We start from the raw sequence: 12,627 nt of genomic DNA on the forward strand, positions 1-12,627 counted from the left end.
CTTTAACTTGACTTCAGATCACATCTATGACTTTCAACTTTGAGTGTGCACATGTAGGCACTTAAACTTGTATAACGTCGAACAAATAGACACATATGTCCTATGTAGCATCCTACGTGGCAAATTCTTGTCTTACGTGGAATCCTATGTGTATTATGCCAGATAGGATGTGCATGTCTACTTATTCAATTTCATACAAATTTAAGTAGCTACTTGTGCACACTCAAAGTTGGAGGTCATAAATGTGATTTGAGGGTAAGTTAAAGGGCATGTTTATGTATTATGCTTATATAGAAGGTTGTGGTCTTAAATATGCTATGTGGAAAGTTAGAATTAAATAGTTACCAAAAAGGGGACGGAGACATTCTTTTGTAACATACTAAAACGGGAAGACAAAAAATTGGAGCAGTGAGAGTAATTATTTTGTTTGCCTTTGTTTTTCTTTTCATAATTTGATCATTTGAGACACGTAACCAACATCCAGGGCACTCTTTCGGATGGGATTCCCGTCGCAGTTAAAAAACTTTCGGAAACAAAAGAAGGAATGCGCGAATTTGCGGAAACGAGTGGCACAATTGCTGGCATAAAACATCCAAACCTTGTAACTCTAATGGGATGCTGTGCAGGAAAGAACCAACTTTTGCTTATCTATGAGTACATTGGAACTACGTCTCTTGAAGATGCGTTATTTGGTAACGTCTTCCATTTATGTAAAATTTCTTTGTTAAGCATCTGTAGTTGTACAAATAGAACTTGAGCTTTGGTTACTTACAGGTTCAGACGACGAACTTAGAGCTAGACTAGATTGGCAAACGAGATGCAAAATATGTCTCGGTCTAGCAGAAGGTTTATCTTTTCTTCACGAGGGGTCCAAACTGGATATTATACATGGAGATATCAAACCAGAAAACATTCTTCTTGACGATGATTTAAATCCAAAGATAGACAATTTTGGATTCGCAAGGCTTTATCACAAGCAAAAGTCAGAAGGAACATCGTATGTAAACACCCAAACAAATTATATTTTAGAGACAAATTAGTACTCCCTCTGGTTCAATTCGTTTGTCTTACTTTTCTCTTTAGTCCGTTTCAAAAAGAATCTCTCTCCCCCTTTTGAAAATTCTTTAAATCTAACTTTTCACATGGCATGTTTAAGCCCTCAAAGTCTTTTACTTTCTTAAACTTCGTGTCAAGTCCAAACCAGACAAACAAATTAAACAGAGGGAGTAATAGCTTATACATTGGCTTCCACAATTGTATTTCTCACTAATGAAAGCATTTTGCAGGTCATACACAGCGCCAGAAGTTAAAGATCGCCCCTTAGAAGCTAGCGCGGATGTGTATAGCTTTGCAGTTGTCATGCTTGTACTTTTCAGCGGAAGGAAAATAAAGACCCCGAGGGCAGGTGCTGAAACTGTATACCTGGTGGATGAGGTGAGTACAACTCAACTAGCTGCAATAGTTGTGTACATTAATTCAGGAAACTAGACAAAGTTATTGGTTAATTTTATCGACTACTATAGGCACAAATAATGAATGAGAAAGGCATTTTAATGGAACTCATCGATCAAAATCTGAATTACGACGGGCACGACGCAGCGGTGATTCTAACATTAGCAATGAAATGCATAAATTCACCGCCGTCATCCAGAGACACCATGTCTACAATCGTGGAGGAATTAAAGAAACTAAACTCCACTTTGATCAAGCTAGAGGGTGATTAAGTTCTCCATGTAGCAGATTCAAATGTGGGAAACGATTTGCTCCTATTGGCTGCTTGTGACCAACTTCGCCATCTCGATGAAGAAGGTTACAAAATTATGTCTTATCTAAGAGAGAAGTAAAGAAGTATCATATTTGCTTTAACAGTGTGCTTGACCGGGGGCGGAACTAGGAGTTGACTTACTTGTTCAGATGAACCAAGTCGTATATTTGTCCTAAATCGTGTATATTTGTGTGATGAGAGTCATTGAATATGTACATATTTTCAATTTAGAATCCAGTTATTGTAAATTCGGAAGTCGTAAAATTCAAATCCTAGATATGCCTCTGTGCTTGATATTTAAGGGGCTTGACAGGTTTATGTAAAATTCATGGTTGTGTTGGCTTTTTGAGTTAGAATCTTGTTGCTCAATTTTATGAGTTCAATCATTAAGGTTTCTTACTTCTACAGTGATAAGAATAAAGCACCCAGCACCCTCCTGAACTATAATCTATTACCTCTCAGAATTAAGTTTTAGAGTGTTTTTGTCATCATTTTTAGCTGATGTGGCCTCTTTTATCATCCTTTTTAGCTGAAGAGACATCTCTGATGTAGGGTCTATTTTTATGTAATAAAGATGTTACATCAGCACAACAGAGTAACAAAAGTATGCTAAATTTGAGTTTCGAGGGTAATAGGACCGCTGTGATGTTGGAGGTGTGTTTTAACAACTTTGGCTTAGTTTGGGGGGGCACATAGATTTATGCTTCGTCGATCGAAAATATTGAGTTCAGATGAACCTGATATTATGTCTTAGCTTTGGTGGATAGGGTTATTTAGTACCTATTGCAGGTTGGAGGTGGAAGTTATTCAGTGAAATTAGTCGAGGTTCGAATAAGCTGGTTCATATATCATGATTATCAACAACAATAACATATTTAGAGTAATTTCGCAAGAGGGTAGGTATATGCAGACATTACATCTTACCTCATATATTAGAGGGCCGTTTCGGATAACGCCTTCGTAAATTTATGTGTCAGGTCGATATTAGAATCTTTTTTTAATTGAATTCTCTTTTTGTCATTTCATCACAAATCACTTGACTATGCTACTTTTGTAGTGGCTTTGTGGTATTGGGCTGATTACCTGTACATTGCAAAAGCGGATTCTTTTGGTCCACGAGATAAAGGTTAGATATTTCATGATTACGTCTTACTTGAAAATTCTACTTTAATAAAGCTGAAACTTCATATAGTACTTGACACAATACCCTTTACAGGGAATCAGTTCACTACCACAAATCCACCAACAAAAAAGGCATATTATATGTGAAAATTAAAGCAACTCATGATTTGCATGGAAGGTGTTTGATGAAATGACTGAAAGAAAATTTAATAAAACAAGACCATAGAACTCTACATATATTTTATCTCTTCCCATATATTTAGAATTTATTAATTTTAAATATTATAAAACATAGAATTTTTAAAATTTAATTTTTTTTTTAAAAATAATTTGTCAATTAAAAATACAATTGGATGTTACTTAGCAATTTTCATACAAAATTAATTCAAAAAGTTCATCTAATGTTTAGAGTAGTACTTCTTATGTACTAACGTGCCAAGCTTCCAATTAATATTTTTTCTAAATATTTACTTTTAAGTAAAATTTTAATTAGTTTTAAAAGCCTATATTTAAGGTATATAATTTAAATAAAGATCCAATTTCAATGAATTTATGCTCCACTTTGAAAGTAGTGGATTCAATGAAGTATATTATACCTAAGGTATATGAGATAGAAATGTGTCAAGGACTCTGTGAAGCATTATTGGAGGTTTCAGCTTTATAAAGTAGAATTTTTTAAGAAGGAAAGTGACAAGAAAATGATTGATCTTTTAACTTTTTTTGTATAAGATAAGCTATGCTATGCTATGCTGTAAGGGCCCAGAAGTGGGGAAAAATGAAAAAGTGAGGAAAAGATTCAGTACCACAAATCCACTAACAAAAAAAGGCATATTGTTATGTGAAAATTAAAGCAACTCGTGATTAGCATGGAAGGTGTTTGATTAAATGACTGAAAGAGTATTCAATTAAAAAAGACTGCAGCAGCAGAGTAGGGATGTTACTTTCTTTCTTTTTCTCAATAAACAAAGACCATTAGCAATGGATTGTGGAAAAATTTCATCTTTTTGCTGTAAAAAGACCTGTAAGATGAGTACAGTGGCCTAGTGAAGGGGTCGAGAATTCGAAGTTTTATGTTCAAGTTCCAATAAAGACGAAAAAACACCAGGTGATTCTTCCCATTTGTCCGAACCTTGGTGGATATAGTTAACTTATATCTTTGTAGGTGTCAAAGTATTCCGAATTTAGTCGAGGTATGTGAAAGCTAACCCGAAGACATGATTTCCATGGACAGATCGATTATCAATCCGAATATATGGACAGATAGATTATTGATCCGACAGATATACACAAATCGATTATCAATGTTAGGTCGCAAAGGTAACACTGCTTTTATATATATATATATATATATATATATATATATATATATTGTTCATAGGTTTTTCCTGGAAATTCAAAGAAATATGGCGGGGAGGTGACACTACCTTATTATATATTTTATTTGGTTTCCATTGGGATTTGTAGTTATCGGTTATAATCACCGGCCATCATGTGAATCATAGGTTTTTTTATTTGTTGTTAGCTTCTTTACTTAATTTATGTTTCAAGTTCCTCTGATATATATTTACTAATGTGTAAATATAGAGCTAGAACCCGTTCAATTGTACCCTGGAGGGCTTTACAACTACCGGAAAATTAAAGCTGCCACAAATAATTTTCATGTTGCGAACCGGATTGGCGAGGGAGGTTTTGGGACTGTCTATAAGGTTAGCTAGAATCTTAACTCATTATAGGTTACGATGTTTTTCGATATATCTTTTACAGATATCTTCAGTTAAATAAATTTTGTTCATTTTCTATCTTCGTATTCTTCATTTTCTTTTGGAGAAGATACTCTCTCATGAAAATAGTTGCAGTATTAGTATTGTGTTGTCGGGACGCCGCTCCCTTCTGTGCACAACCTTTTTTCTTTTGCTTGCTGGGTGACCTCCGACCTAGATATATACTCCCCCCATTTCAATTTGTTTTTTCTGGTATTGATTTGGCACGAACGTTAAGAAAATAGAAAAGACTTTTGACACGTGTGGTCTTGAACCAATGATATATCGAATGTACCGAAATGCCCTTCATTCTCGTGAGTCTTCAAACAAATTGAAACAGAGGGAGTACTTATTTTGGTTTTCAAATAGACAATTTCATCATCTGAAACACTTAACCAATGTTCAGGGCACTCTTTCGAATGGGACTGCCATCACAGTTAAAAAGCTTTCGGCGACAAAAGAAGGAATGTGGGAGTTTGCGGAAAAGAGTCGTGCAATTGCTGGCATAAAACATCCAAATCTTTTAACACTAATGGGATGCTGTGCAGGAAAGAACCAACTTCTGCTTATCTATGAGTTCATTGGAACTACGTCTCTTGAAGATGCCTTATTTGGTAACATCTTCCATTTATGAATGATTTCTTCGTTAAGCCTCCACACTTGTAGTAAAGAACTTACAGCTTTGATTACGTACAGGTTCAGACGATGAACTTAGAGCAAGACTCGATTGGCCAACAAGATATAGAATATGTCTTGGTCTAGCAGAAGGTTTAGCTTTTCTTCACGAGGGCTCCAAACAGGAAACTATACACGGGGACATTAAACCAGCAAACATTATTCTTGATGATGATCTGAATCCGAAGATACATGGTTTCGGATTTGCGAAGCTCTATCACAAGCAAAAATCAGAAGGATCAATGTAAGGAAATGCCCCAGCAGATTATGTTCCAGAGACATATTAGTAAAAGAATGCATCTTGTCTGTTCTTCACAACTCTTTTATCCAAACTTTCCACGAGACATGTTTAAGACCACAAGATATAAAAGTCTTCATTATTTTTTAAACTCCATGTCAAGTCAGAACCAGACAGACAAATTGAAACAGAGGGAGTAAAACTGATTTTGCTTTCAAATTGTTAGAACTTTGTATACATTGGCTATCACAGTTGCACTTCTCACTATTGGAAGCCTTTAGCAGGTTATACACAGCGCCAGAAGTTACATTTCGCCCCTTAGAAGCTAGAACGGATGTGTATAGCTTTGGAGTTGTCATGCTTATACTTTTCAGTGGAAGGAAAATCAAGACCCCGAGGGCAGGTGGTGAAACTATATACCTCGTGGATGAGGTGAGTAAAACTCAACTACCTGCAACAGTTATGTACATCAATTGAGGAAACTAGACAAAGTTATTGGTTAATCTTATCGACTACTGTAGGCCGAAAAAATGGATCGGAGGGGAACTCTAATGGAACTAGTCGATCCTAAGCTGAGTTATGACTGGGAAGAAGCGGAGATGATTCTACGATTAGTAATGCATTGCATAGATTCACCGCCATACAGACCAACCATGTCTGCAATCGTGAAGAAATTAAAGAAGGGACACTCAATCCAGACCATTTTGACCAATGCGGGTGAGTTCTCCATGTACCATACTGTAGTATTGGATTATCATATTTTCATTTAACAATGTGCTTGATCTAGCACGGAGCCTTGGAGTAACTGGTAAAGTTGCTGTCATGTGACCAGGAGGGCATGGGTTCAAGCCTTGGAAACAGCCTCTTGCAGAAATGCAAGGTAAGGTTGCGTACGATATACCCTTGTGGTGGGGCCCTTCCCCGGACACCGCGAATAGCGGTAGCTTTAATGCACTGGGCTGCCCTTTAAGTAGTATTTTTGTCCTTAATCTTGTATTTGTGTTATGAGATTCACTGAATATGTACAAATTTTAAATTTAGAGTCCAGTTACTAGCTCTTGAAGTCGTTACTGCAAAATTTAAATCTCGAATCTGCCTGCTTGCTAGTTATGTAAAGTGGTTGTGCGACCTTATGGAATTGGAAAAATGATGAGGATAATATTTTGGTGATCTTTGGTAAATTAAAAGTTTTTAATATGTTTTTTTGGCCTTTGGTGGAAAATATTTTCTTTGATGGAAACATCTGAATTTCAAGGTATTAAGCTCCTGTTTGGCCATAGTTTTTGGGAGTACATTTTTTTTTTAAAAAAAAAAATAATAATTTGAAAATGTTGTTCGTGAATTTAAATTTGGTCCATTTTCAAGTTTCAAAAACTTGCTCAGATCAATTTTGGGGTGAAATTTCACCTCCGCTTGGAAAAATTATTTTCCAACACAACGTCAAAAACTCTTTTTTTTTTCAAGTTTCAATTTTTTCCATCTGCTGGCTAAATATGTTTGGCATGAAAAAGATAGTTAGTGAGGAACTAATGAGATTTTTTACTAAATTAAAAATGTCAAATACTCAATGTTGGACCCCCATATTTTGTTGTCTACGCTCCAGTTGGTAAGCTTGGGCGTAGGCTGGAGGGATGTTATGTTTCCCAACATTGGTTGTGGTTCCGTGGACTTGTGGAATGCGGCATCGGTCTCCTCAAATGAGGTTAGCTATTGAGTTAAGTCGGTATGATTTTAGCTAGATTTTTTTCGGGTTAAGCCCAAGATACATTTCTTATAGTTATCGGATTAAATTACCATCATTTGAATCATACGTCTTGTAACTTGTAGTAAGCTTCTTTACTGTCTCTCTTTTCCACTCTGTTGATGTTTCTTTTCTAATGTGTTGATATGGAGCTAGAACTTGTTGAATTGTACCCTGGAGGACTTTACTACTACCGGGAAATTAAAGCTTCCACAAAGAATTTTGATATCGAGAACCGGCTTGGCGAGGGAGGTTTTGGGACAATTTATAAGGTAGGTTAGAATTTTAACTAATTATAGGTTATGAATTTTGTGTTCTTTGTGATTTATCTTTTACAGTTTTCGTCAGTTAAAAGAATTTTGTTTTATCACTCAAGGGCATTTTTCCGCCTTCATATCTTCATTTTCTTTCGGAAAAGATATTATCTCATGACAAAAGTTGCAGTACTAGTATTGTGTTTTCTCCCTTTGCTAGCTGGATGACCTCTAACCTAGATATATACTCACGCCGTTTCAATTTGTTTGTTTGGTTTTGACTTGATATGGAGTTTAAGAAAATAAAGAAGATTTTTGTAATTGTGGTTTTACACTAAAGATATATTGAATATACCAAAATGTCCTTCAATCTGGTGGTCTTAAACACGCCATGTGGAAAGTTAGAATCAAAGAGTTCTTTTTTTAAGTGGACTAAGAAAAGGAAAATTAAACTAACAAATTGAAACGGAGGGAGTAATTCGTTTGTTTTTCTGATTCATAAGTTCATCATCTGAAACACTTAACCAACATCCAGGGCACTCTTTTGAATGGGCTTGTCGTCGCAGTTAAAAAACTTTCGGCACCAAAAGAAGGAATGCACGAATTTGCAGAAAAAAGGCGTGCAATTGCTGGCATAAAACGTCCAAATCTTGTAACTCTAATGGGATGCTGTGCAGGAAAGAACCAACTTCTGCTTATCTATGAGTTCATTGGAACTACGTCTCTTGAAGATGCATTATTTGGTAACGTCTTCCGTTTATGAAAAATCTCTTTGTTAAGCCTCCGTAGTTGTACAAATAAAACTTGAGCTTTGTTTACTTACAGGTTCAGACGAAGAACTTAGAAAAAGACTAGATTGGCAAACGAGATGTAAAATATGTCTTGGTCTAGCAGAAGGTTTATCTTTTCTTCACAAGGTGTCCAAACAGGAAATTATACATGGAGATATTAACCCAGAAAACATTTTTCTTGACAACGATTTAAATCCAAGGATATACGATTTTGGATTCGCAAAGCTTTATCACAAGCAAAAGTCAGAAGGAACAATGTAAGTAAACACCCAAACAAATTATGTTTTAGAGACAAATTAGTACTCCCGGCCCGCTGTTTCAATTTGTTTGTCTTACTTTTCTTTTTAGTCCGTTTCAAAAGAATGTCTCTCGTTTTTTGACAACTCTTTAAATCTAACTTTCCGCATGGCATGTTTAAGACCACAAGCCCAGACAAACAAATTAAACGGTGGGAGTAATACCTTATACATTGGCTTCCACAATTGCATTTCTCACTAATGGAAGATTTTTGCAGGTCATACACAGCGCCAGAAGTTAATGATCGCCCCTTAGAAGCTAGCGCAGATGTGTATAGCTTTGGAGTTGTCATGCTTGTACTTTTCAGCGGAAGGAAAATAAAGACCCTGAGGGTAGGTGCTCAAACTGGATACCTCGTGGATGAGGTGAGTAAAACTCAACTAGCTGCAATAGTTGTGTACATTAATTTAGGAAACTTGACAAAGTCATTGGTTAATTTTATCAACTACTATAGGCACAAATAAAGAATGAGAATGGAACTTTAATGGAACTCGTCGATCAAAATCTGAATTATAACTGGGATGACGCAGAGGTGATTCTAACATTAGCAATGAAATGCTTAAAGTCACCGCCATCTTCCAGGGACACCATGGCTACGATCGTGGAGAAATTAAAGAAACTACGCTGCACTTTGAACAAGCCAGAGGGTGATTAATTTCTCCATGTAGCAGACTCAAATGTGGGAAACGATTTGCTCCTATTGGCTGCTTGTGACCAACTTCGCCATCTCGGTGAACAAGGTTACAAAATCATGTCTTAGCTGAGAGAGAAGTAAAGAAGTATCGTATTTGCTTTAACAGTGTGCTTGACCAGGGGCGGAGCTAGGAGGTGACTTACTGGTTTGGATGAACCAAGTCGTATGTTTGTCCTAAATCTTGTATATTTGTTCGATAAGATTCACCGAATATGTACATATTTTCAATTTAGAATCCAGTTATTGTAAATTCAGAAGTCGTAAATTTCAAATCCTAGATACGCCTCTGTGTTTGACCAGTGTGCTAGGATTTGATATTTAAGGGGCTTGACAGGTTTATGTAAAATTCATGGGTGTGTTGCCTTATTGAGTTAGAATCTTCTTGCTCAATTTTATGAGTTCAATCATTAAGGTTTGGTATTTCTAAAGTTATAAGTTCATATCTTGTAATTTTAATAAACCTTTGCACATAAATTTATGCTTCGTGGACCGCAATCAAAAATACCGGGTTCAGATGAACCTGGTACTATGTTTTTGCTTTGATGGACAAGGTTACCTAGTATCAGTGTTGCGGGTTGGAGGTGGAAGTTATCCACTGAAATTAGTTGAGGTTCGAGCAAGATGGTTCAGACATCACAATTATCAACAACAATAACATATCCAGTATAGTTTCGAGGTCTGGAGAGGGTAGATGTATGCAGACATTACCTCTACCTCATATGTCAGAGGGCCATTTCTGATACAATGCTAAGTGTGTATCAAGAGATTCCAACCAACACAAGAACAAAAAGATGAACAACAAAGTGCTAGTGAATCGAAAATGGTCACACACAGCTTCACTAGGCTTGCAACACTTGTTTGAACTAGAAAAGTGAGTTTAACAACAATAACAACAAAGACAATATTGCTAGTGAATCAAAAGAGCCCCATACGGCTTCACTAGACTTTTATATTCAACAACACAATGTTAACAAGATTTACAAAGAAAGAGATAGAAACTTGACACACAATATTCATTAATCTAAGAACCCTAACACGAGAAACAACCCCAAGACTGATAAATATCAATACCAAGTTCTTACTTGGACCAAGAGGAACTCAAAGAACCTAGTTTCTAGCCAACATATAACACTAGTATCACTCTACTAGTGAGAATTTGGTTTTGGCCTCTCCAAATGAGAAAGAGAAGTCAAAAAAATTACAAGTCTTTTGTTTCTTGAATAATAGGAATCAACTAAAGCAAGACTAGCCCTATTACATGGCTTATAAAGTCACTTAGAAAAGGAAGGACAAAGACCAAAATACCTTTGGCATTTAAGTTGGTGGGTTTGGGGTGTCTTGGTGGGCCTCTTCACATTTTATTAAATATAGGGCCTTAGATGGGCTCACAAGGGCCTCGAGGCCAAGGATGTGAACAAGGCTTGGAGTCATTGCAACTCATGTGCTTGGCTTCGTGTGAAAGGTCTCGAGCTAGGAATTCCCGTATCATCCTCTTCATTTTGAAGGGAGTTTGTCCTCAAATTTGGATCATTGTCATCCTCTACTGTTTCGACCCGAGAGAGATCACACACGTTAAAAGTGTTGTGCACTTGATATTCCGGGGGTAGATCAATCTTGTAGGCATTGTCTTTGATCCTTTCTAATACTTGGAACGGTCCATCACCCCGTGGCATCAACTTAGCATTCCTTTGAGATGGGAATCTATCCTTCCTTGGGTGCACCCACACCCTATCTCCCGGTTCAAGAATGAGCTTTCTTCTTCCTTTGTTTGCTCGCCTCGCAACTTCTTGGTTTTTCTTCTCCAACCGCAACCTCACCTTCTCATGTAGCTTTTTCATGGCCTCGACTCGTTTGCTTCCATCTAAGCTTATCACAAGATCACTTGGCAAAGGGGTTAAATCCAAAGGGATGAGGGGGTTGATGCCATATACACACTCAAAGGGTGTTATCCCCGTGCTCGAGTGTATAACCAGATTATAAGCAAACTCAATCAACGGTAATTGCTCCTCCCAAGAAGTCATTTTTCCTTTAACCATGGACCGTAGCATAGATCCTAAGGTCCTATTTACTACTTCCATTTGGCCATCGGTTTTTGGGTGACACGAAGTCGAAAACAACAACTTAGTACCGAGTCTACCCCACATGGACTTCCAAAAGTGGCTTAAGAATTTAGAATCCCTATCACTCACTATGGTCTTCGGAACACCATGAAGTTTTATAATATTATCAACAAACAAAGAGGCTACACTAGGTGCATCATCACATTTAGAACAAGGAATAAAATGAGCCATCTTGGAAAACCAATCCACCACGACAAAAATACTATCCCGCCCCCTTCTAGTTCTCAGCAATCCCAATATGAAGTCCATTGATATGTCAAGCCAAGAACGCAAAGGGGTGGACAATGGAGTGTACAACCCGTGAGGTTGGAGCCGTGACTTGGCTCCTTTGCACTCAACACTTTGGCCGCAAATCCGGGCCACATCCTTGTGCATTCTAGGCCAATAAAATTGTTCTTCCAAAATTCCGAGGGTCTTCTAGACCCTAAAATGTCCTATTAGACCGCCATTGTGTGCTTCCCTCACAAATAATTCTCTCCACGAACTTGAGGGAACACACAATCGTCTACCCTTAAATAAGTATCCATCAAATTTGGTATAGGGATGGGAACACCTATCCGTAACCCACCTATCCCTATCCAACTTTTCACTTTCCCTATAGATAGGAGCGAAGTGAGGGGGTCCTCGGGATATAAAGACTTGAGGATTTCAAACCCCATCAACTTAGATGAAAAAATAGACACAAGCACATGTTGTCGGGACAAAGCATCGGCAACCACATTGTCTTTAGCCTTCTTGTATTGAATAACATAAGGGAAAGTTTCAAGAAATTCAATCCATTTTGCATGCCGCCGGTTAAGCTTGTCTTGTGCCCATAGATGCTTCAAGGATTCATGATCCATTCGGATCACGAATTCTTTAGGCCATAAATAATGTTGCCAAGTGGCCAAGGCTCTAATCAAGGCATACAACTCTAAATCGTACGTAGAGTAGTTTAGAGTTGCTTCTTTGAGCTTTTCGCTAAAGTAGGCAATAGGCTTCAATTCTTGCATTAAAACCGTGCCTATGCCAGCAACAACAACTAACACAATGTAATTGCACAAGTGGGGTCTGGGGAACGTAGATTTTATGCAAACCTTACCATTACCTCGTAGAGATAGAGAAGTTGTTTCCGATAAACCTTGTACATACCATCCTTTCTTCAAGTTTATAACAACAATAACAAACCCA

At 37.2% G+C, this 12,627-nt stretch overlaps 2 protein-coding genes across 7 annotated transcripts in view; both read left to right on the forward strand.

Annotated features, from left to right (window-relative positions):
* Positions 1-12,627, forward strand: part of LOC107868403 (probable LRR receptor-like serine/threonine-protein kinase At1g53430) — a 76,067-nt gene that overhangs the window by 17,016 nt on the left and 46,424 nt on the right. Inside the window, exons 23-26 of one of the 6 annotated variants that reach the window (XR_007054352.1) lie at positions 485-692; positions 775-1,001; positions 1,287-1,434; positions 9,098-9,180. The exons of 3 other annotated variants lie outside the window; for them this stretch is intronic. Coding sequence is in view for 2 of the 3 variants with exons in the window: in XM_047410539.1 (XP_047266495.1) it covers positions 485-692; positions 775-997; positions 1,287-1,434; positions 9,098-9,298 (780 nt within the window). In the remaining variant the exon portion in view is untranslated. Of the gene's footprint in view, positions 1-484; positions 693-774; positions 1,002-1,286; positions 1,435-1,523; positions 2,165-9,097; positions 9,728-12,627 lie in introns of those variants that run through there. 2 more of the 6 variants (XM_047410539.1, XM_047410538.1) reach the window with 2 other exon arrangements.
* Positions 3,461-8,404, forward strand: LOC124897590 (probable LRR receptor-like serine/threonine-protein kinase At1g53420). Its single transcript, XM_047410556.1, has 9 exons — positions 3,461-3,992; positions 4,119-4,204; positions 4,472-4,593; positions 5,054-5,261; positions 5,344-5,566; positions 5,842-5,992; positions 6,082-6,277; positions 7,458-7,573; positions 8,122-8,404. Exons 2-9 carry the CDS (start codon positions 4,189-4,191, stop codon positions 8,191-8,193), a joined length of 1,104 nt encoding a protein of 367 aa, XP_047266512.1. The 5' UTR covers positions 3,461-3,992; positions 4,119-4,188; the 3' UTR covers positions 8,194-8,404.

This window comes from Capsicum annuum, chromosome 4 (genome assembly GCF_002878395.1).
Source record: "Capsicum annuum cultivar UCD-10X-F1 chromosome 4, UCD10Xv1.1, whole genome shotgun sequence".
In the NCBI taxonomy this organism is placed as follows: Eukaryota; Viridiplantae; Streptophyta; class Magnoliopsida; order Solanales; family Solanaceae; genus Capsicum; species Capsicum annuum.